Source organism: Oryza glaberrima, chromosome 4, assembly GCF_000147395.1.
Source record: "Oryza glaberrima chromosome 4, OglaRS2, whole genome shotgun sequence".
Taxonomy (NCBI): Eukaryota; Viridiplantae; Streptophyta; class Magnoliopsida; order Poales; family Poaceae; genus Oryza; species Oryza glaberrima.
In genome coordinates, this window is record NC_068329.1 from 31,191,999 (window position 1) to 31,214,901 (window position 22,903).

The 22,903-nt window shown below is 42.9% G+C and overlaps 3 protein-coding genes across 5 annotated transcripts; 2 read left to right on the top strand and 1 right to left on the bottom strand.

The window, feature by feature from the left end:
- The first annotated feature begins 3,573 nt into the window (after positions 1-3,573).
- Positions 3,574-7,198, top strand: LOC127771266 (tubby-like F-box protein 7). The gene is made up of 5 exons (XM_052297136.1): positions 3,574-3,705; positions 4,046-4,434; positions 4,942-5,029; positions 5,875-6,007; positions 6,108-7,198. Exons 2-5 carry the CDS (start codon positions 4,078-4,080, stop codon positions 6,916-6,918), a joined length of 1,389 nt encoding a protein of 462 aa, XP_052153096.1. The 5' UTR covers positions 3,574-3,705; positions 4,046-4,077; the 3' UTR covers positions 6,919-7,198.
- A 2,106-nt stretch (positions 7,199-9,304) lies between these two features.
- LOC127769396 (protein ROH1-like) lies at positions 9,305-11,016 on the top strand. Its single transcript, XM_052294978.1, has one exon. The coding sequence runs from the start codon at positions 9,505-9,507 to the stop codon at positions 10,786-10,788; it is 1,284 nt and encodes a 427-aa protein (XP_052150938.1). The 5' UTR covers positions 9,305-9,504; the 3' UTR covers positions 10,789-11,016.
- Positions 11,017-14,801: 3,785 nt separating this feature from the next.
- Positions 14,802-21,145, bottom strand: LOC127770441 (peroxidase 12-like). 3 transcript variants are annotated; one of them, XM_052296165.1, is made up of 3 exons: positions 20,781-21,126; positions 15,762-15,947; positions 14,802-15,657 (listed from the first exon to the last, which is right to left on the bottom strand). In XM_052296165.1, the coding sequence occupies exons 1-3, from the start codon at positions 21,051-21,053 to the stop codon at positions 15,040-15,042; spliced, it is 1,077 nt and encodes a 358-aa protein (XP_052152125.1). In that variant the 5' UTR covers positions 21,054-21,126; the 3' UTR covers positions 14,802-15,039. The 3 variants fall into 3 exon arrangements, with proteins under 3 accessions (XP_052152125.1, XP_052152127.1, XP_052152126.1); XM_052296167.1 differs by lacking the exon at positions 20,781-21,126 and adding an exon at positions 16,102-16,413; XM_052296166.1 differs by lacking the exons at positions 14,802-15,657; positions 15,762-15,947 and adding exons at positions 19,643-20,420; positions 20,502-20,687 and having other exon boundaries at positions 20,781-21,145.
- Positions 21,146-22,903: the final 1,758 nt, after the last annotated feature.

Here is a 22,903-nt window from a genome sequence, read left to right on the forward strand (position 1 = left end):
ATACATATATATTCTTCAATTCGCATATATAAGAAGCATTTCTGCTTGACTCAATCACAACACGAATTGAATCGTTACATATATCGATCTTGCTGGTGGTAGTGGTCGCTGCACTATCTATCTATCTATATATATCTGCAGCCTTTAGCAAGCAGAGGCAGCCAAGGTGGTGCTGGTTGCTGTCTCATGGAGTACTTCCACCTAGCTAGCTCATTTTGTGATCTTTCCGGGTGGAGAAGAATTAATCCATCATTTCAGTGCTGGTGGGCATGACAGATCGCGACATTTTTAACCTTATCCGGCGAGAGATGTGTTTCTGCCCTCTCTGAATCACTCGTGTGTCTCGTTTTGTTTAATTTCCAGGGGACCTGGCCTACTGCTACTTGCAGTACTACTCATTAGCATTAAACAAGAACCAGATGCAGATTTAGTAGTATTGTTAATTTGCACTATGTAAAGCTTTGTTGCCCTCATGCATTTGTTTAATTATCTGCCTGTTTGTTTGTTTGTTTCCACGTGATTTCGTATGCATATGCATGCATTTCCCCCAACATTATTATTTGACTTCTATCTGCAAGTGCGAATATAACTATGTGTATGAGTGGTACGCAATATGATAGATATTGTTAGCTGATATGATTGAGCTTATCCAATGATTTGTGCTGCTTCTGGTGAAATGTTTTTGGTCCAAGTTAACAAGAGACCGGGAGAAGTAAAGGATTAAGGAAGAGGAAAAAAAGCTACCGGCATGCAGCAATAACAGCAGCAGCAACCACATTTATTTGGAGTTTTGGACCATTTGGTTAGATGTAGCTATCAGCAGTTCCATGATGCTTGCTTGCTTTTATTCATCCACTGCTCTATGTTTATATGCACAGTGACTGATATTTGTCTTGGTTTGCCTGATTAGGTCATCGCAATGATATTTGGCAGCTAATTAATCAAGGGCTACTTTTGCTTAAATAGTACTAGTACCAATCTCTGAGAGATCGATAACCACAAGGTATTAGGTGGTGGTTATCTTAACACCGCCGAACTGAAAAGGATGATCAATTTCTCTCCCTTTCTCTGTCATCATGAAAAGTGAACTCGATCGATGCAGGAATTGAACAGTTGTATGCATAAATGGCAGATAAAAATCTTGAGATATTTTTTCCCATTCCCTTTCCTTTCATCATGTGGAAAAAGTCATCTTGTGTTATTGCCTTGTGCTTTCCTTATCCTGTTTATTTGATGGATAAGTACACTAGCTCATATCCCTTTTTGTTTCAGAGATTTCCACTTGGCTCAGGCACTTGCTGTGGTCTATCTCTTCTGCATATTGCAAGCACTTTAGCAGAAGAGGCAGCAGGTGTGATGTGAGTATAATAATATTTCTCTGTATACATTGCTGATAGTGCTCCACTGAACTAAATGTTTTAATTAGGTTTTCGCCTCGGCTGCTACATTTTTCAGATTTCTCTTGCGGCTGTCCAGGTCGTTAAATATCTGAATCGCATTAGATATTTAGTTAGCAGGACAATGGTATAGAAGAAAATGGAATGAATTACAAGTGTTAACAGCATATCAGAGAATCAATGCCGGGAAGCAAGTTTCAAGTAATTTTCTTCAGAGAGCACCGAAAAGTCTCCGGTCAGGTTCAGTTTGTTTACCTGTAACAGACAGCAGAATACTAGTAGTAGCAGATAGTTACGCAAAACCGCCTTCTCTGCTCGCAGTTGCAGCGGTGTTTGGGAGGCAGCTAAGCTATCATGTCGCTCTGTACTACTACTGGACCAGATTAGATGCTCGAGAGGGGAAAAGTTGCAGAAAAATTTCAGTAGATCCGACAAATAGGGATTCAAGATTATTCTGAATTACTCAAGCCTGAAGCTTAGGTGTCCTACTTTTTAGCAAAGTCTGAGTTTCAGTGGAATGCACATGTAAATTACTATGTAAATGCAAGAGCCTAGCTGACTCGATGCATATATAAAGATTGATTACTAGTGCTACATATCGATCCATGCATTGCTTGCCTCCCAATCAGAGAGGAACAAATATTTGCAGGAGGAATAGACAAGATGCGATCTTTTTCAGTTGTCTCCATGCTCGGGGAGCGATTCATGTGTCTTGAGCAGCCAGGAAAAACTTTTGTAGATTTTTTATCTAGTGCTCTCCATGTCGGATTATGCTCGCCAAAGTGGAGTATGTCGCTGTAGACTGTATTGCAAGGTGGATCTCTCTCTCTCTCTCTTTTTTTTCAAAAAGGCAAACGCGCAAAGTGGATCGTGTTTAATTCACTTTTGCCTCTTATGGCTCCACTAACCAATCTTGTTGCCTTGCCTCATTTCTCTAAACTATTTCACCATCGTACATAACTCACAAAATATTCTACCTCCTCCGATTCATATCGATTCTCTTATAAATTTGACCAAATTTATAAAAAATAATATTTCTAACACAAAACAAACATATTATCAAAATATATTCTATATTACATTTAATGGAACTAATTTAATGTTATAGGTGTACCTAATTTATTCTACAAAATTAATCAAACCTAATAAAATTAACTTAAAAAATTAAAATGACTTATAATATAAAACGAATGTAGTACTAGCCAGCTTTACTTAGTACCATTTCGATGCCGTTGACTTTTTCATAATATTTTACCATTCGTCTTATTTAAAAAATTATGTACATATCACCTATTTTATTACAACTTATTTTACCATTAAAGAAACTATAATAGTAACTTATACTTTTATATATTTATACTAAATTTTTAATAAGATGAATAGTCAAACTAATACGAAAAATTAGCGACAACATATATTTTGAAACGAAGAAAATATTATCTTAAAACGGAGAGTAGCATTGAAGTACTTGCTCGAGCTAATGGTTCTCTGTTAATTAGCCTGCGTAATCCAATGAAAAAAGTTATTAGAGTTTGTACTATGTATTTTTAAAAGGTTTCATATTATATCATTATTTAACTTTTTTTCATTTAACAACATCTAATTTCACATTTTTGTTTTAATTTGGATCACCCCATTCTATCTATCTCCAAATCCGGTGACTCCACCTTCGCTACACCTACAAGTTCAGTAACTCTATAACCACTTCATGCACTAATTATCTATTTCCCCTCTGATGGTTGAGGAACCGCCGGATCTAGCAAGTAGGAGCCTGGATTTAGCGTCTCTGCTCTCCAACGGGTCTGACTCCTGCCTCCCCGAGTCTCTGCAAACCCGACACCCTTAGCCTTAACGACGACCATGAAAATAGTGTACATTACGACTTGGGAGGAGAAGAGACATGTCGATGGCTAGAGGGTACGACGACGCATGTGAAGGAGAAGAGGAACAATGGTGTATCATGAGGAAAGAGTGGTAGTGATTGTGGTTGGGGCGGCAGTTAGTGGTTATCAAGGTTCGAGAAGTTTGCTATCGATATAATCTCTAAGTGAGTTTCTTGTATTTTTTTTCTTAGTACCACTGACACGTGGGTCACGAATCATCATTGTTGATAAAGAATGGGCTAGTTTTTACTATGTGAAAATTTTGATATAAAAGGTAGAGCACTCGAGTATCTCCCCCTTCACTTGCATAAAAGAAAATCCCCCGTCTCGTCTCCTCCGCTCCTTGTGCCTGCGCCCATCGACTCCATCTGGCGACTCGCGAGAGCAGAGCAGGGGAGGGGGAGGGGAAGGGCGCCGTCGTCCTGGTGAGCATCCCCATCCTCTGCCTTCTGATTTCATCTCTCTCTCCCCCCATCGGGACTAGCTTCTCTTCTAGATCTGGAAGAAGCTCTTCTCTTAATTTTCATTACACTGAACCCCCATGTCTCAAGTTGGATCCGCCCAACCATGACATCATGTGGCCATGCATACATACAAACAATCTTTGGACTTGAGCTTATCAAGATGTAGTATAATTATGGCAGCTCTGTTTTTTATATTGTCCATAAGCAGTGCCTCTGATGATGAGTGAGGCTGAGCTGATTTCAGCAGATTTTGATGACCGGTGCTATTAGTTGTTAATTGCAGCTTGTGTATCTTTTGCAGTTGTTCACTCCTGACTTGCATCACATCTGGAGATGTCTTTCCGCAGCATAGTTCGTGATTTCAGGGACAGTTTCGGGACTCTATCCAAGCGGAGTTTCGAGGTGAAAATTTCAGGCTTTTCGGGCCGTCACAGAGGGAAATCCATTGGACCATCAAGCGAGCTGGATGACACGCCCGTGGTAGCTCAGCAAAGCAAGTGGGCTGGTCTTCCTCCTGAATTACTTCGCGACGTGATGAAAAGGCTGGAGGAAGATGATAGCAATTGGCCCTCCCGCAAGGATGTTGTTGCCTGCGCTTCAGTTTGTACGACTTGGAGAGACATGTGCAAGGATATTGTCAGGAACCCTGAATTTTGTGGAAAGCTTACATTTCCAGTGTCTCTTAAGCAGGTAACCACTGAATCCAATAGCAAATAACTACAATACGTAATTCCTATTACAATCATTATTCCCTGAGCGGTGCTGGAGTTCCCATCATGTTCTTTTGTATTTCTCCAACCTTTAATTTCACACCACACTGTTAGTTTACATTGGTTTACACTAGCAGACAGTAGTGCCATTTGGTCCAATGCTACTCCCAGGTTAGCTCTTCTAGAGTAAATGAGTGAAAGACAAATATGCGATATACATGTGTGGCCTGCCCCATGGGGCTTGGGCACTGAACAAAATTTGGACCTCGGGGTTTTTACATTTCTTGGGACCTGGCTGAGACTGAATCTTATGCGTAACCTGTTTTCCAATTATCGTACCAATCACTTTCTTGATGAAATAACTCTGCATTGATGAGATGTTATATTCAAGTTTACCCCTTTGGTCTCATCTCTTTATCCTTGTTTTCTTGTTGAGATATGATATTTCCTCTGTCTTTTAACAATGTTTTTCATCTCTTGTGCACAGCCTGGACCTCGAGATGGAGTAATCCAATGTTTCATAAAAAGGGACAAATCAAAACTAACTTATCATCTCTACCTGTGCCTTAGCTCTGGTAAGTTCCTGTAATCTTTTTCCACTTACCCATTATTGCTCTAATCGGCACTATTTTTGATATTATAACAGATATGTTTGTTGGCAGATAAACTAGACAGTACTCATAGGAGTATTTGTTTTGTTACTATTTTAGTCCTTAACTTTGTCAATCCTTATCCTAGCATCCAGTGACTGTCTTTATCTATTCTTGTGTAAAACCTCCTTGTAGAATCAATTTTTGACTTAATGCTTGGCGTAGTAGAATTTTGGTGGTCATTTTCAGTAATTTTGAAAAATCTGTTTTAGTATGAAATTTTAGTCTGTTCAAAAGCGACTGGAAACGAACGTACTATAGTATAAACCGATTCAACTTGCTGTAAGAAAGTGAGCTTGTTGAGTGATCGAAAAGAATATGATTACTCATGCATGCTATAAGCAATATGGTAATTATTGCCCTCGGAACAGTCTTCCATAAACTTTCTTCTCGTCCGTTGATTGCTACCATTTTTGTAAACGACGTATACTAGTCCTATTGTCTCTCTGAAAGCAATGTATCTTGGTAATTGATATGTAGATATTGCAGTTATGCAAACACTCACCTATCATTTAATGCGTAGGGATGCCAGTACTGGTCTTTTGTGGCTCTAATGATGCTGCTTTGGAACCTCCCATATAACATGATTTTTAAGTTAAAGTAAACACGTGATGTGCCGTAGTTCCATGTTTTCTGCTGTATAAAGGACTTCTTCGACACAATTTTAGAGATTACCTACAGCATTTTCAGATAACTCGTTACAATACTCTGAGTAGTATATTGAAGAGAAAACTAGAAATTGCACCAACAATTTTAATTGCATCTTGTAGCTGTGCTTGATGAGACTGGAAAGTTCCTACTATCAGCTAAAAGGAGCCGGCGAACGACACACACTGACTACATCATTTCTATGGACTCCAAAAATATCTCCCGATCAAGTAGTGGCTATATTGGGAAGTTGAGGTAAAGTTCCTTTGCCATCAATCTTCTTGCACCCACATTGTCACATACACGTGGTCACAGATACATGCATAATAATCTGACATACACCATGGTATTGCAGGTCAAATTTCCTCGGCACCAAATTCATCATCTATGACACGCAGCCTCCATACAATGCTCGGACACTTTGCTCACAAGAACGGACGAGCCGTCGGTTCTCCTCTAGGAAAGTTTCCCCAAAAGTTCCAACGGGTTGTTATCCCATCATGCAGGTGAATTATGAGCTAAATGTGCTTGGAACCCGGGGACCAAGACGGATGCAATGCGCTATGCATTCCATCCCAGCATCAGCAGTAGAGCCTGGTGGCATTGTGCCTGGCCAACCTAAAGAGCTCCTCCCGAGGTTATTTGAGGAGTCCTTCCGCAGTATGGCAACTTCCTTCTCCAAGTACTCCATCACAGATCATTCGACAGACTTCAGTAGTTCTCGCTTCTCTGAGTTTGGGGGAGGGGCTCTGCAAGGGCAAGAGCAAGAGCAAGATGGCGATGATGTGAACAAGGAGAGGCCTTTGGTTCTCCGGAACAAAGCACCAAGGTGGCATGAACAGCTGCAATGCTGGTGCCTCAACTTCCGTGGCCGTGTGACGGTGGCTTCAGTGAAGAACTTCCAGCTGATAGCTGCTGCACCTCAGCCATCTTCTGGAGCCGCCTCTGAACCTTCACAGGCAGGGCAGGCTGCACAACAGCAAACCCAACCTTCTCAGCCATCGAGTTCGTCGTCGTCGTCATCATCCAACCATGATACGGTGATCCTGCAATTCGGCAAAGTTGCAAAGGACATGTTCACCATGGATTACCGGTACCCATTGTCGGCCTTCCAGGCTTTTGCTATCTGTTTGACCAGCTTTGACACCAAGCTGGCATGTGAATAAATGAGTAGAATAGCGATCAGAAAGCACTCCAGTGTACCTGAGGACCTAAGCCACTCCAGGCGTATGGTATTTTAGGATAGGAGAATTCTGTGTCTAGTCACTTGTGTGTATTCATGTGCAGTTCTTTGGTTGAATCCTTGTGTTCCTCCGGCGTGCGTGTTTGTTAGAAGTGTAAAAAGGGGATTGAAGTGTAGATGTCTGTAAGATAGAACAAGATCTTGTTTCTTGTATGTTGGGCTTAAAAAGTTTTGAGCAAGAGAATGAATGAATGGTTGAGGGAGCCGTCGGTCTGAATGTGGGGTTAAAATGATGGAGATGGTGAGCTTTGAGCATTATTATGGCCAGACAGCAACAGCTATCAATCAATCTGATTCTATTGTATCTTGGGTAGCTACTGACTGTCTGATGTGGCCAACCAACCGGGGTGACCATTTGTCCCCGTGAAAGAAGTCAGGTACCGTGCTACAGTAGTACTCATTGCTTAATTAATGACGAGTTTAGTTTAATACAATTAGAAAAACCTAGTGCACTCGTAGTATAATACTCCCACCATCTACTTTTAATAGTCATATTTCATCTTGGCACACAGATCAATGACAAGCAATTCTACTTATCATCCATTTAAACATGCTAATGGAGAGTCACGTATTAAATCCGAGAAAGTCATTAAGATGATAAGTTGTTGGATTGAAATATACCTATCAAAAATAAATTTTTCAGATTTAGAAATATGACTACTAAAAAGTAGATGGAGAGAGTATTCTACTACTAGTATTAGTACTTACTCATGGAGGATAGGAGTTGTGATGTGGCTAATTTAGGGCAGGAGTACATTATTAATCAGTAGAAGCTGTAGTAGTACGCCTTACAAATAGTAGCTGTCAGTAGCAATGTCAGCATCATTACATTAATCTGTTGCTTGAGTAAAAGATAATGTTGGATGGATCGGTTTGTGGTTTGCTTAATTAATTAAAGGCTGGCCTGCAGCTGCAGGTAGGCAGGCAGGCATCGAAACCCAACCGCAACAGACGAAATCGCCGCTGCTACATTTGCCAGCGATCGATTAGAAAACAAAACCAACCTCGCTTCGCTTGCCTCCTTCCCATGACCTTGTCTGCCAATTGGTCGTATTTGGTGTTAAGTTCGATTAGTAGATAGAGTAATCAAAACAAAAGAGAAATTAGCGGCGGCCAAATGGCACGTGCCGTATTCTACGCCGCGAGCCCGCGAGTCTAGTACTCCGTAGTCCGTATTGCCGTTTGTATGGGAGTGGGACACCTGGGCTCAGCTGTCAGTGACACACGCTCCGGTTGAGAAGAGCTCGTCGTCGACGGCGACCACGGGCCAATCAATCACGTGCCTTTGACCTGTTTTTGGTCTACACGTGAGCCATGTAGTAGCTCATAGAGCCACGTGTAGAGAATTCTTGTGTTCCAGGGCGTGACGGCCTCCGGAACCGGAATGGTCGTCTCCCTTCTCTCTTGGGTTACAATCGCATGCTCTCTCCGTTTAAAAATGTTTGACATCGTTAACTTTATAGCACATGTTTAACCATTCGTCTTATTAAAAAAATTATGAAATATGTAAAATTATATGTGTACATAAAAGTATATTTAACAATAAATCAAATAATATAAAAAGAATAAATAAATTAAATTTTTTAAATAAGACAAATAGTCAAATACGTACTTAAAAAGTCAATGATATCAAACATTTTGAAACGGAGGAAGTATGTACCACTCTTGTCAATTTTTTAACGGAAAACAGCACAGTAGTGCCTTTCCGTTAAAAAAAAAACATTCATGCTGCTGCCTAGTGAAAAATCTGAACCGTAGTAGTATAAAAATACCGAAATTCCAAATGGAGCTGCGTATTGGCCGGCAAGTGGAGTACAGTAGTAAATATCAAGTCGATCGTTGGTACGCATGACTAATCAACGTCGCTACAAGGTCCGAGAACATTCAAAACGTATACTACACCACAAAAATATTGAGACGTACAGTACAAATATAATTATACAGCCTCCAAAATGTTGCTTTAATCCAGGTGGGAAGAGTTGTTGGTGTGTCAGGTTGTCCAATGGAAACTACAGGGAGGCTCCAAAGTATGTACAGGAACAGGATGATATCTGCATAGTGTAAACATTACTAATACTCAGCGTTTTAAAAGCTTGATTGAGATTAGCGTGCAAAACACACATTGGGAGTGTAGAAAATACAGGCAGGCGTACACCAGGGCAGTATAGATTAATGGTAGGGAAGGCACTAGGCAGCCAACAACGCGACAGGCTGAGCCAGGGTGGAGACAGACCACCCCTGACCCCACCTCGTCAGTCAGATATCACCCGCAGCGCTACTCCTCCAATACTCACAGACGGACAGACAGACAAACCCCTCCTCGCTTCTTGCATTGCTTGCTCCTCTTCTGCCTCCTCGCTCGCGAGGAGTACTTTACTAGTAGTAAATCCCAATTTCTTCTTCTATCCCCTCGCCTCTCTCTCTCGTCTCCGCAAGACAAGAGGAGTTGGAAACGGGGAGAAGCAATCCATCCATCAATCAATCGATTAACCCTAGCGCCGCCGCCGCAATGCCGGCCACCGATTCCTCGTCGGCGGCCGCGCCGCTCACCTCCTTCGGCCGCTCCTTCCTCTCCCACCGCCGCGACCAGATCCCTCCTCCCCCACCCGACCACCACTCCCACTCCCACACCCAACACCCCTCTTCCTCCGACCTCGAGATCGACGCCTTCCACCGCCACGCCGCCGACCTCCTCCACGACCTCCTCTCCGACTCCAACTCCGACCCCTCCGCCCCGGACCTCCTCTCCCTCGCTTGGACGCGCCGCCTCCTCGACTCCTTCCTCATCTGCCTCGAGGAGTTCCGCGCTATCCTCTTCGCCCTCGCCGACTCCCAGCCCCTCTCCCGCCCCCCGCTCGACCGCCTCCTCCTCGACTTCCTCGACCGCGCCGTCAAGGCCCTCGACCTCTGCAACGCCCTCCGCGACGGCCTCGACCTCATCCGCCAGTGGCGCAAGCACCTCGCCATCGCCGCCGCCGCTCTCGCCCCCGCCCCCGCCCCCGCCGCGCAGCGAGGAGAGGCCCAGATCCGCCGCGCCCGCAAGGCCCTCACCGATCTCACCATCCTCATGCTCGACGACAAGGACGCTGGGGGAGTCGTCGGACAGCGCAACCGCTCCTTCGGCCGCGCCGGTACTACTCGGGACTCCCTTCCCCACGGCCACGGCCACCACCGCCGGAGCAGCAGCGGCGGGAGCTCCGGGTCCGGCTCTGGCTCCCATCTCAGGTCACTCTCCTGGAGCGTCTCCCGCACATGGTCCGCCGCGCGCCAGCTGCAGGCCATCGGGGGAGGCCTCACGGTGCCCCGCGCGAACGACATCGCCGCCACCGGAGGCCTCGCCTCCGCCGTCTACGCCATGGGCGCCGTGCTGTTCGTCGTCACCTGGGCGCTCGTGGCAGCAATCCCATGCCAGGACCGCGGCCTCCAGGCGCACCTCACAGCGGTGCCCAGGACCTTCCCCTGGGCTGGCCCCCTCATCACACTCTTCGACCGCATCCTCGACGAGTCCAAGAAGAAGGACCGCAAGCACTCATGCGGCCTGCTCAAGGAGATCCACCAGATTGAGCGCTGCTCGCGGCAGCTCATGGAGGTCACTGATGCTGCGGAGTTCCCCTTGGCCGACGACAAGGATTCCGAGGTGCAGGAGGCCACGCAGGAGCTGGTGCAAGTTTGCGGGTCACTCAAGGATGGGCTGGACCCTCTTGAGCGCCAGGTGCGGGAGATGTTCCACAGGGTTGTGCGCACCCGGACAGAAATCCTCGACTACCTCAGTAGGCCGCACAACGCCGGGTGAGGACTCATTGCTTGATCCAACTTTGTGTGAAATGCAGCCGCTCCACCGAGGTAGCTTCTCTGTAAAAGTTAGCATCTACATATACATGTCTCTGCATGAAGAAGGCCTGGCCTTAGTTATGATACATTTGAGTTATTTCTTTCATTTTTTTTCTCTCCTTTTGTAGCTTGTGAATCCTTACTTGAGCAGTTCTTCGTACTAATGGTCTAATATCATTTATTTCATTCATTGCTTGTCCTGGTAATGTTGAGCACTCTGGTTGGTTTGTTTCCATGATTAGTCTGTGGATTAGGTTTATATTGTAAAAAGGCGTGGGCGTGAGTAATTTATACAATCGGATAGGTTAGCTCAGATATTGAGCTGTGAGGTTTTGATATACTGCTATTCCCAACATTTTGTTTGTTGATGTTCCAACAAATGTATATGATCGGAAGAAAAAAGAATACAGAATTTTATTGATTATTGACTTGTTTTTGCTCTAGTTCAAAAGACCGAACAATGCTCCTTTTCTTTCTTCTGCCCTTTGTTTTGTTGTGCGTTTAGATTTGAAAATGGCCACATTCATCGTGTGCTCCGTTGACACAGTCTATGATCAATAACGCAAAACAGGAAAGCCCAATGGGTATTACATTTGGGATGAATAAGTAGAACATCCGCTTGCAAATGTCTGCTTCTGTGTCCTTTATTGAGCTTAGATCAATATTAGAACAAATTGTTTGGTATTCTCTATTTAGTACTATTAGTTATATAATCAACACACATATACTCTTCTTTCTTGCAAGAAGTATTGCTTTGTTGGAATGATTATATCTATGTAGAAGGTTCAATTTTAAGGTTACTTAACTTACGTTCAAAACTTATGTACACATTTACATTTTTGTTGTATGAAAGTTGTATTAGGGATAGGAACTAGTATCACTAAATGGGATATAAATTTGTATTGTTATTGTCACTTATTCCCTCCGTCCCAAAATAAGTGCCACCGTGAACTACACTTTCGCTGCACTTATTTTGGGACGGAGTGAGTATATCTATAAGTTAGAATAAACCTTGAAATCCATTTAGGAAAAGCCAAATTCCACTGGGCACTCCACGATATAAGACGCTCCATTAGAAACCTTGTGTACCTACGTTTGCAGTTTGTACTGCAATTCAGCAAATGCATAGGTAAATGATGCTGGACTGTACTGTTTTATGGCATTGCTTCTGTGTGAGTAATGTCTGTAGCGACTGGCTGTTTAGAAACATCTGCAGTGACTTCAGTGAGAAGTTCTATGACTTAGATGGGGTGATTGTGGTATTCGTTTCTAAGGTGACTTCGGCTGCACTGTTATTAGCTGACTTCTGTAATCTGTGGTATTATATTTACCCTTTACCTGACTATAACACTGTAAACTAGTAGTGTTGTGTTGTATGAATTATTCAAGAGAGTTTGGTGTGTTTAAACGTTCTAGAACCCTAGGACCAACCCAGTCAGGTGAAGAAGTCAATGCCAAGGTGTTTATCCCTATAATTAGAGTACTGTTGCAGCAAGATTGCTGTGCAGGTTGCTTGGTCAATAAGGCGGAATCTCATTATCTTTCCATTTCTTTTCATGCCTAGGCGAAATGCCATTATCTTCCCATTTTTTTTCTGCCTGGGTGGTTGCTTAGCTCTTGCAACCTCTCGTGCATTGCCACTTTGAATTGGAAATGGACCTCACCATTGTTGAGCTGTCAAGTTTGGGAGAATTTTCCTGTTTCTGTGATAACCTGAATAAAAACATTGTACATTGTGAATTGAACTTGGAGTAAATTTTAGAAAACCCCATGTTTTATGATATAAGTTGTAGAAAACCACAAGTATTCTGACTTGGCGCCATCCCTCATGTATTATGGTTCTAAAGTTTCACAAAACCTCACCCTTTGCATGTTGAGCACGATATACTTACAACTCTAAAACATAGAGTGTATATAATTTTTTTAATTATGAAGTTCTTGATTAATAATGATAAGGTTGATAGTTTAACTCTTCGCTACAAATTTTTTTTTTCAAATATGTTAAAATTAATCAATATTTTAAGGTGGGGTTTTATGAAACATATAGACCACAAAACCTATGGTTATGTGTTATATGTTATAATTTTGTGCAACTTCGATCATAATATGTGGAGTTTTCTGAAATTTACTCTTGAAATTACATTGCATTCTAATCTTCTTGGTGTGAATCTGCGGTCCAATTTAAGTTGTGTGGCTTGTTCTTTTCGAGCGTAAAACCAGAGCGCATGCTATGCGCAAGTTTGGCATTTCTTTTGGCAAATTGCTTACTGCCTCTGCCTGCTTGACTTGGTCTGCTGGTCCTTGGCGTCCGTGGGACTGGCAAGAGCTTCATTTTTTTTTTCCTTTTTGACACTTGCAGTTAAGACCTCTTAATTTTGCTTCCCATGGACGCAGAGGAAATTGTGTTTTGAGTAACAAACTGTTGTTATCCTTACCTTCTGTAAGTTCAGAAAATACTGTTGTTTGGTTCCGTTTGCTTGCAAAGTTGTTTTCTTAGTTCACTTATCCTTTACGAGTACGACCTTACCTTCTATAAGGATGGTTCTGTTCTGTATAATATTTTGTTTCAGGCGATGTATCAGGGAATTTATTTCCCTTAAACTCTGTCTTTAATCTATAGTAATCTAATGAGTTTTTTTTTAAAAAAAAGTACTCCATCCGTCCCATAATATAAGGGATTTTGAGTTTTTGCTTACACCGTTTTACCACTCGTCTTATTCAAAAAATTTTAGAATTATTGTTTATTTTTTTGTGATTTACTTTATTATCTAAAGTACTTTAAGTGTAACTTTTCGTTTTTTATATTTGCATGAATTTTTTGAATAAGATGAGTGGTCAAACAGAGTAAGTAAAAACTCAAAATCCCTTATATTATGGGACGGAGGGAGTAACAAACTGATATGTAGCAGTTCGCGGATGATGATGGTAACAAATCGTTCGTGATGTCTGACCACTTGCATAATGCATACTAGTGCTAACTTCGTAACTACTCCTGTTATGTTGCTCTGTACAGCTGATATGTGGGTGTTCCATAGTCAGTTTTAGGATGATTCCACGGAAAAAAAAAGTTTTAGGCTGATTGATGGGAATGATTCGCCATAACTGTAGATGTCTCTTGTGCAGTACCAGAGATCAATCTAATGGTAACAGGCTAGGACGAGAGCAATTTTATCGTGAGAAAAAATGGTGGTGATTGATGCAAGAAAAGAAAAGAAAGTGAAAGTGTGAAACTTGTAAGTGAGAGTAATATTCATACGGTAGAGGCAGCAGGGAAAAAGAAGAAGAGTGATATATTATAGGCTGTGCTGCCTGGCCCATTGACTGAAGTGCTCTAATTTTGGAGGCCCAAACGAAGCCCGTCTGAGTATCCTCGTATCCTGGCGTGGTTGATATGATTGTGCTGGTCAAGCTCTCCAGTCTCCACCATGCTGCGGGCCAATCATCAGGAGGTGTCATCCAAGATCCAGATGCAGAATGTACTAGCCGTCTTTCTTAAGGTTTATATATACAGTAGTATAGTATATATAAACCTTTCCATTTGTTTATTTCCAATGCTATATACTGGCTACTTCTACCTCTCTTTTCTAATGCTAGCACGTTGTAAAATCTGCTCCAAAGTAGTAGTAATATCTTAATGAACTAAGGCTGATTGTTTTGTTGCGCTTTTATTTGCTGAGTTATTGGATTCCTTTGTCCCAAAACATTCACATGATCATCGTTGGTGTACACTAGTGATGGTGTGCAAACGTGGACGACTTTGACCAATCTACCTTTTGTCCCAGATTCAGAGCATCTAGTTATGCACTTTAACTCCGGTGGGTGAGTGACTTCTGAGTAGTCGTACTCGTGTCACGTATGCTTCCCGGTCCTGTGCCAGCGCTGTGCAATTTAATAAACTACACTTTGTTTTGTTTTTATCTGATTAAGTGTCGTGCTATGCCGAACGATGGAAACATTAATTTTGGGTTTATGCTGTGACAAAGACAGTTGTGATGATGTAGCACTAACTGATGATGATGATACATTTGACATGCAGTTACTCTGTCCCGACCGAGGAATCGAGTAGTAACTTTACTTTTTATGAAGCAAAACCATTCTAACTAAGCAGAGAATGCATGGAAACCAAACACCACGCGCAGATGGCATCCTCTTAATTATTATTACTAGCACAAAACATAAACATAAAACGATCACTAATTACTCCATAAGTTAATTAGGCGTCGGCGGCGAAGCCTTGGTCGTCGTCGGCAGCGTTGAGGAGGTCGGAGGAGCGGCGGTTGGGAGCGGCGCAGTTGTTGCGGATCTCGCCGGCGTTGCCGGTGAGGACGTCCATCTGGCTCATCTTGACCATGGAGCGTGCGAACTGGTCGAAGAAGGCGGCCTGGTTGAGGGCGAAGCGGACGGCGGTGCGGTTGGTCTGCGCGTCCTCGATGAGGCCCTGGTCGGACTTGAAGATCCCCTGCTTGGCGATGAGGTCGAAGTAGTACTTGTTGTCGAAGGCGTTGGGCGTGCGGACGTCCAGCTCCTGCGTGACCGAGTTCACCGGCACGTCCTTGGCGCACTTGGCCTGCAGCTTCTTCACCAGCACAGGGTCCATGATGGGCTTGGAGCCATCGAAGCGGTCGTTGAAGCTGCCGCAGTGGCCTAGTCCGATGGTGTGCGCGCCGGACAGCGCCACCAGGTCCGTCTTGTCCAGGTTTCGGTCCTTGAACGCCTGGATGAGCGTGGGCACGTCGAAGAAGGGCGCCGGCAGGAGGCCCACCTTGTCGCTCGACGCCGGTGCCAGCCCGTCGCGCCGCCCCAGAGGCACGTCGAAGTAGGGCCCGCCGGACTGCATATATATCCATGTAAATGTAATTAAATTAAATATGTTAATTTGTTCAGTTCTTGAGTAAAAATCCCGACTGTTCATTATTAATTAAGAATTAGACGTACGGCGACGATGGCGTCACGCGTGGCGAGCGTGGTGATGTCGGCGCAGGACACCTTGGCGCCGCAGGCGGAGTGTACGGCGGCGCGGATGTCCTCGATGAGCTTCAGCGCCGACGGCCGCAGCGTCTGGTTGGGTATCTCACCTAGCTCGCTTTGGGAACCCGTCAGGAGGACCGACGCGTCGCACCCCTGAACACTTAATTAATTATGTTAATATACTACTGTAGTTACTAAAACTCGGTATTTAATTTGTTTTTTTTTTATGTATTGCCATCTGTAAGAAGGAGGCACCATGCATCAACCGAACCGGCAACTACTGGAGTAAAATGGTAGTAGGACGTGCCTGCGGGAAGCAGTCGTGGAAGAAGATGCGGACGAGGCCGGCGGCGATGCCGATGTCGCGGCGGAGGGCCTCGGTGACGTGCCACCTCACGATGCCCTCCACCGACGGGCACGACGTGTCATAGAACCCCCAGGAGAGGCCGGCGACGACGGGTTCGCCGGTGGTCACCACGGCCGCGCAACGGGCAGCAAAGAGGCCCGAGATCAGTAGCACAACCATACCCAGCTTGGACGCCATTGCTCAACACTCTAGCTAACAAAGGTCGATCACTCTCAGCTCGACCTCTGCCTCCTGCAAATGGTCCATCTCTCCATGCCCTATATATATACTGGACTGGACCCTATCTTGTGGAAAAGTGGAATATAATGTATACTCCTACTACGTGCATAGTATGTTGGTCTAGGATTGTGGCTTGATTGCTCAAGCCAGCACATTATCAAGATGTCAGTTTGCTGTTTCTAATTAATTGTTATGTCCAAGCCCGATCTGATCCACAGGAGGCAGGCATATGCCTACATCAAAGGCAGAGATCAATAATTAATATATCACCACCTAACCTTGCAGTATGTTAACTATATTCAAAGAAAAATAAAGCTGACTTTTCCACAAAGATAAAGCTGACCAGCTAGACTCATTTCTTTTAGTTACCATCACATCTTTAATTTGTGTTGTACAATAATACTGCCTCTGTTATTTTAAACCTCACATTTTTGTATTTTCTTGTGGTTTCCAAAATACGACTTGGGCTAATCCATTTAATAACTTTGCATCAAGATCATACAAAGATTATATTTGTATGAACAGATTTTGTAACGAAAAATCTAATTATATCAATTTTATAAATCAAATTCTAATAGTTTCAAACATGTCAGTCGTCACACTAATAAAATATTTTTTTCAGCATGGATTCTCGGATCTTAAGACTCCAGATTGCAAGAAGAACGTTGCAGTGGGCCATGATGTTGATCAATTAATTAGCAAGTGGTCTAGTGTATGAAAAGAAATCCAATTAGCAAGTGGTGATGGTGCAATTAATTGCGCTTGATATGTCTATCTTACGGTTGCACGCCCCCACCAATTAGACACCTCCCAACTCCCATTTCTTTTCTTTCCTTCTTTTTAAAGCTTCACGAGCCAGTTAGTGGTACAAACTACAAAGCAGTCCAGAGAGGAAAAAAATCAATGGAAAACAACCAATAAAACGATGTGCAATATATAGTGTACTCCATCCGTCCCAAATAAAATAATTTAGTATTAGATGAGACGTTTTTATAACGAATCTGTACAAAGCTCAGTATAGATTTGTTGTACTAAAAATATCTCATTCAATACCATATTATAGCCGAGTTTAGATCCAAAGTTTTTCTTTAAATTTTTAACTTTTTCATCACGTCAAAACTTTCCTACACACAAATTTTCAACTTTTTCATCACATCGTTCCAATTTTAACCAAACTTTCAATTTTAATGTGAACTAAACGCGCTATATTTTTTTTTCTAAGGACGGAGGGAGTTTGTTGCAAGGAAGCTCTGGTCGCCATGGAATCCTTTGCCTTTAGGGAGTGTCTTCCGGATTGTGCCTGCCACATGCCCACATGCTAGGCAAATGTATCAATTTTTTTCCCTGGACACGTGCTTTTCTGTACTAGTAAATCCAGATGCTGTGAATCGATCTGGTCAGTCAAGAGGATGCTGGATGCATGCGTTCCTTCCCAGAAGTCAAGTTGTTGTTTCCCGGCATTTTCTGCAAACAGGCATGTGCATCTGTCCACTAAAATTGTAGTTGGTGACCAACGATGAGTACTATTGCTAATGTAAATTACGGTTACAATGACTCTAGGCTTGTGGAAACCAGATCGCACACCCACAATTTTCCAATCATGCATACCAGTGGATTTTGCCGACCCCACCCGGGGTGTGGCTACAAGACGACACCATCCGGCGATGACATGGAGTACATAGCTAGTGGCTGCAAGTCCAAAATGACTAGATTTGTTAAGGGGTAAAGTGACTTTCAGTGATGCAATCGATAGGGAAATAAATGGAGCATTTAATTTATCTGTCAACCGATTTGCTAGATAAAATTGAAGCATAGAATTCGCATGCAGCTGACTGTACATATATAAAATCTAAATTATATGTAACATGAAGGATATATATAAAGCAAAATAGCTTTTAGACTTTGGCATTCAAATATATTGTACCCCTCTAACCACAAAAGAATGTTGTTCTAGAATCCATACATGTAGAATGTAAATTTTATGCATATGAGAATGATATAGCCATGTTTGTTAAGGTTCCATAATGTTACAATAGTGTAATTTGGATATGTTTCAAAGAATTAAGCGGCTAAAGATATATCTTATTGACTTTGAAAAGTCCAAAAACAGAGGATGTCTATCTATCATGTGACCAGGGTTGGAAATTTCGAGCTGAAATTTCCGAAATTTCAGACCCCTCCGATACGATACTATTTCGGCAAATTTTTTTCATCTTTTTTTTAATTTTTCATGAATTTTGATAATATTTGTTCAAAAATTCGAATAGAATTTCAGAAATTTCGGTATATCTATGACCTCCAATCAAATCGGCAAAGCCGAAAAAGCAAGCCCTCCATGCGACCGAGTTTCTTCAAATGAATCAGTCGATTTTATGCCATTGAGCTTCGTGCACACACCAACCTAACCCATTCCTATCCTCCCAACACAATCCCACCGCCACTGGCCACTCGTCCAAATAGTTACGCTCCTCCATCTACGCCGTCTCTCTCTACCCAGTCCACACCATAGTGGCATCTAAGAGATCCGCTAATATGGCGCCCTCCTTGCTACCTACCTCCTATTCTTGTCCACCACCGGTCCTCCATCACCCAGGCCTTCCCTCAAAACCTGTCCTTACCGCCTCTCTAACCTTTCTCCATTGCCACCGTCACCTAATTCAACAAAGCTTAAGATATATTATGAAGATAGTACACAAACATACAAGTTTAAATTTAATCTACATATAAAAGAACAATAACGACAAATTTTACTGGTGTTGCACGTACATGTGCTATTCGTTACCTGATTTTATTATAGTTGTAAATCGAATTTAGTTTTACATGTTTGTGTATAGATTTATGTTATCATAACCAATGTTATCTATTATAAATATTTTAAGCCGTATGAAAATAACATGTGCAATATTGCACCTGTATGTAAAAGGGGTCTTGTCCTTAGCACAACACTCATGTCTGACTAATGGGGTAGTACTCCCTCCGTTTTTAAATATTTGACGCCATTGACTTTTTTTAATATGTTTGACCGTTCGTCTTATTAAAAAAGTTAATTAATTATTATTTTTTTTCTATCATTTGATTTGTTGTTAAATATACTTATATGTATACATATAGTTTTACATATTTCACAAAAGTTTTTGAATAAGACGAATGGTCAAACATGTGGTAAAAAGTCAACGGTATCAAATATTTAAACGGTATCAAATATTTAGAAACGGATGGAGTATTATAATTCTCAAACATCTCTCAATCGTACCTCGGAGGATTGACGACGAACCAAGGCATCTTCAACAGATTAAAGATACTCTTATTAAACTATACGTCACGTACGTGGGACGCACTGCACTACAAAGTACGTGCGCAGTATTATCATGCACGCACGAGACGGCTAGCTAGTGCTCAAATCAAGAACAAGATCGAGTCTTGTACAACACAAGACTTTTGACGTGATGATGTCAAGCAGATGCCGTGAAGCCATCGTCGCCGGCGGCCGCAAGGATGGTCTGGCTGTTGGGCACGAAGCAGCTGTTGCGGCGGATCTCGCCGACGTTCCCTGAAGGACCCTGGAGCTGTCCCAGCTTCACCATGGAGCTGCCGAACTGGCCGTAGAACCACCAGTGGTTGCCGGCGAAGCCATTGACCACCCAGCTGGTGCGCCAGTCGCCGGTGAGCCCCTGGTCGGAGGTGAACACCCCCTGACCGGCCACCAGGTTGCTGTAGTACTTGTTGTCGAACACGTCCGGGGTGGTGACATCGAGCTCCTGCAGGCGGCTGCCGTCGTTGGAGCAGTTGGCGGCGAGCCTCCTGGCGAAGTCGTCGTCCTCGCGGAAGCGGTTGGAGAAGGAGCTGCATCGCGCCCTGCCGATGGAGTGGCCGCCGGAGAGCGCGACGAGGTCGACGTTGTCGAGGTTGCGGGTCTGGAAGGCGCTGAGCAGCGTGGAGACGTCGGAGGTGGGCTGCGGGAGCTGGAAGACGGCGTCGCTGGGAGCCGGCGCGAAGCTGTCGAGGCGGCCGAGCGGCACGTCGTAGGGCAGACCACCGGACTGCAATGCAAGCATCGATCAGTACGTTGATGCAGTATATATATATGCACAATGGGCAAACATGTATCGATCTGTACGTACGGCGACGATGGCGTCGCGGGTGGCGAGGGCGGTGATGTCGGCGCAGGAGACGGTGGGGCCGCATGCGGCGTGCACCTGGGCGCGGATGTCCTCGATGAGCTGCAGCGCCCGTGGTTGCAGAGTCAGGTTGGGCGACAGCTGCTGCTCGCTGTTGGCTCCCGTCAGAAGCAGCGACGCGTCGCATCCCTGCAAATTCAATTAGGTTAATTAGGTTAGGTTGACAGAGCTAGCTAACCTAGTGTTCATTACTTAATCAACAACAAAATCAGTAACAAGTACCTGGGGGAAGCAGTCGTGGAAGAAGATGCGGAGGAGGCCGGCGGCGAGGGCGATCTCCTGCTGGAGCGCCGCCTGCACGGCGGAGCGCACGGTGGTCTCCAGCTGCGGGCACGAGTCGCTGTAGAGGTCGAAGGCGAGGCCGTCGGCGAGGGGCGGCGTAGTGATTGGAAGATGGTCGGTGGGCAGAGAGATGAACCGTGCGGACACTGCCGGCGAGAGCAGAGTAGCAATGGCCAAGAGCGCAAGAATGATGCCCATTCTTCTCAACGCCATCGTATCGATGGATCGAATCCTAATTAACCTAAGCTAATTACTCGTTTCCCAACCTTAATTACACCCACACTGTGGTGATGTGATCTGTCCTCGGTCCCGTCCAACAAGATGGATGCATGGTGCCGGTATTTATAAGAGAAGGAATTAACAGTGATGATACTGCAGACCAGAGTTGAAATTAATCTTAATCTAGAGATCGAAGTCAGGATTGCATGCATGGGTCGCGCGATAGGTCGAGTAACTGGGAAGCAACCACACGTGAATACTACGTGAGATCTCTTGGGTGATCCACAAACAAGTTCCCATGCTAGCGCGTACATGTATATCTTTACTTTTTTTTTGGGAGCTAGATTTAAGATTGATTGCCGACACACTTCAGCTTAATTTGAGGGATTTAGGTTTGCATTTCATCATCAATTAATGGGGCCACGTACGTTTTGTTCACCTAAGATGTTTAGATCTAAGGATGTAAATTTTTGGTGTGTTACATTAGATATTATGAAGATTGTCGTATGAGGTGTTCCGGCACTAATAAAAAAACTAATTATAAACTAATTATAAAATCCGTCAATAAACTGCGAGACGAATTTATTAAGCCTAATTAATCCACCATCAGCAAATGTTTACTGTAGCACCACATTGACAAATCATGGAGCAATTAGGTTTAAAAGATTCGTCTCGCAAATTAGTCGCAATCTGTGTAATTAGTTATTTTTTAGCCTATATTTAATACTTTATACAGGTGTTCAAACGTTCGATGTGACATGGTGAAAATTTTTAAGGTGGAATCTAAACAGTGCCTTAATTTGCTGGTATATCTGCAGGGAAATACGTCGGAGTTGTCGATCGAGGAACTACAATAATCACCCGTTTGAATACGACCACCTGGCACCTTCTAGGAAGCTCAAGGGGAAGGGAAAGATAGTCAGCATCTCTGGAGCGTGTTCCCGGGGTCAACAAGTTAAATTTACATCATTTGAACTGTTTGTTTTCAAAGTTGTGTACAACACTTCTTCACACCATTTAAATGGGAAACTATTTTGATGCTACAAGGGGATCTCTCGTTATTTGCATATCACTCAAATAGTTATGAAAAAATTTGAGAAGATGTATTAACACGTGGTATAGCACTTCACAAATATACAAGTTCAAATTTAACTTCTACATCTCGTAACGAAAAACCAAATTTAACCGCAGTTAAATAACGTATATTTACAATCATGATTTTTTTTTCGTTGCGAGATATAGAAGTTGAATTTGAACTTGCATGTTTGTGGAGTGATATATCACATGTTAATACATCTTTTCATTTTTTTTAATTTTTTATAATCATTTAAGTAACATGCAAACAACGAGAAGATATTCCATAGAGGGATCAAAATTAATCCACTTCCCCTTTTAAATAGTAGATATCATTGACATTCTACATATATTCGAACATTCATCTTATTATAAAATTTATTACAATATTTAAAAATTAATGTTATACTACTTTGATGATAAAAAAACTTACAACATATTTACACGATTATTTTGAATAAAGCGAATGATTAAACGAATGCTTAAAAATCAATGTCGTTATATATTTTACAAACAGATGAAGAATAATCTATGCATAATGCATGTATAAGTACGAGAGTACTCTATTAGGCTGACATGCATGTGTATAAGTACGAGAGTACTCTATTTCGTTATGTAAGTTAGTCCTAAGTTAAACTTATGTCAGTACACTTGTATCGTGATAAATTTCAAGTCAAATTTAATTAAACTAATTTAGTGGTGGTGCAGATGTTGGTGATTTCTTAAAATATCGGCAGAGTTGGAGAAGATTATTTTTTACTTAAAGATAA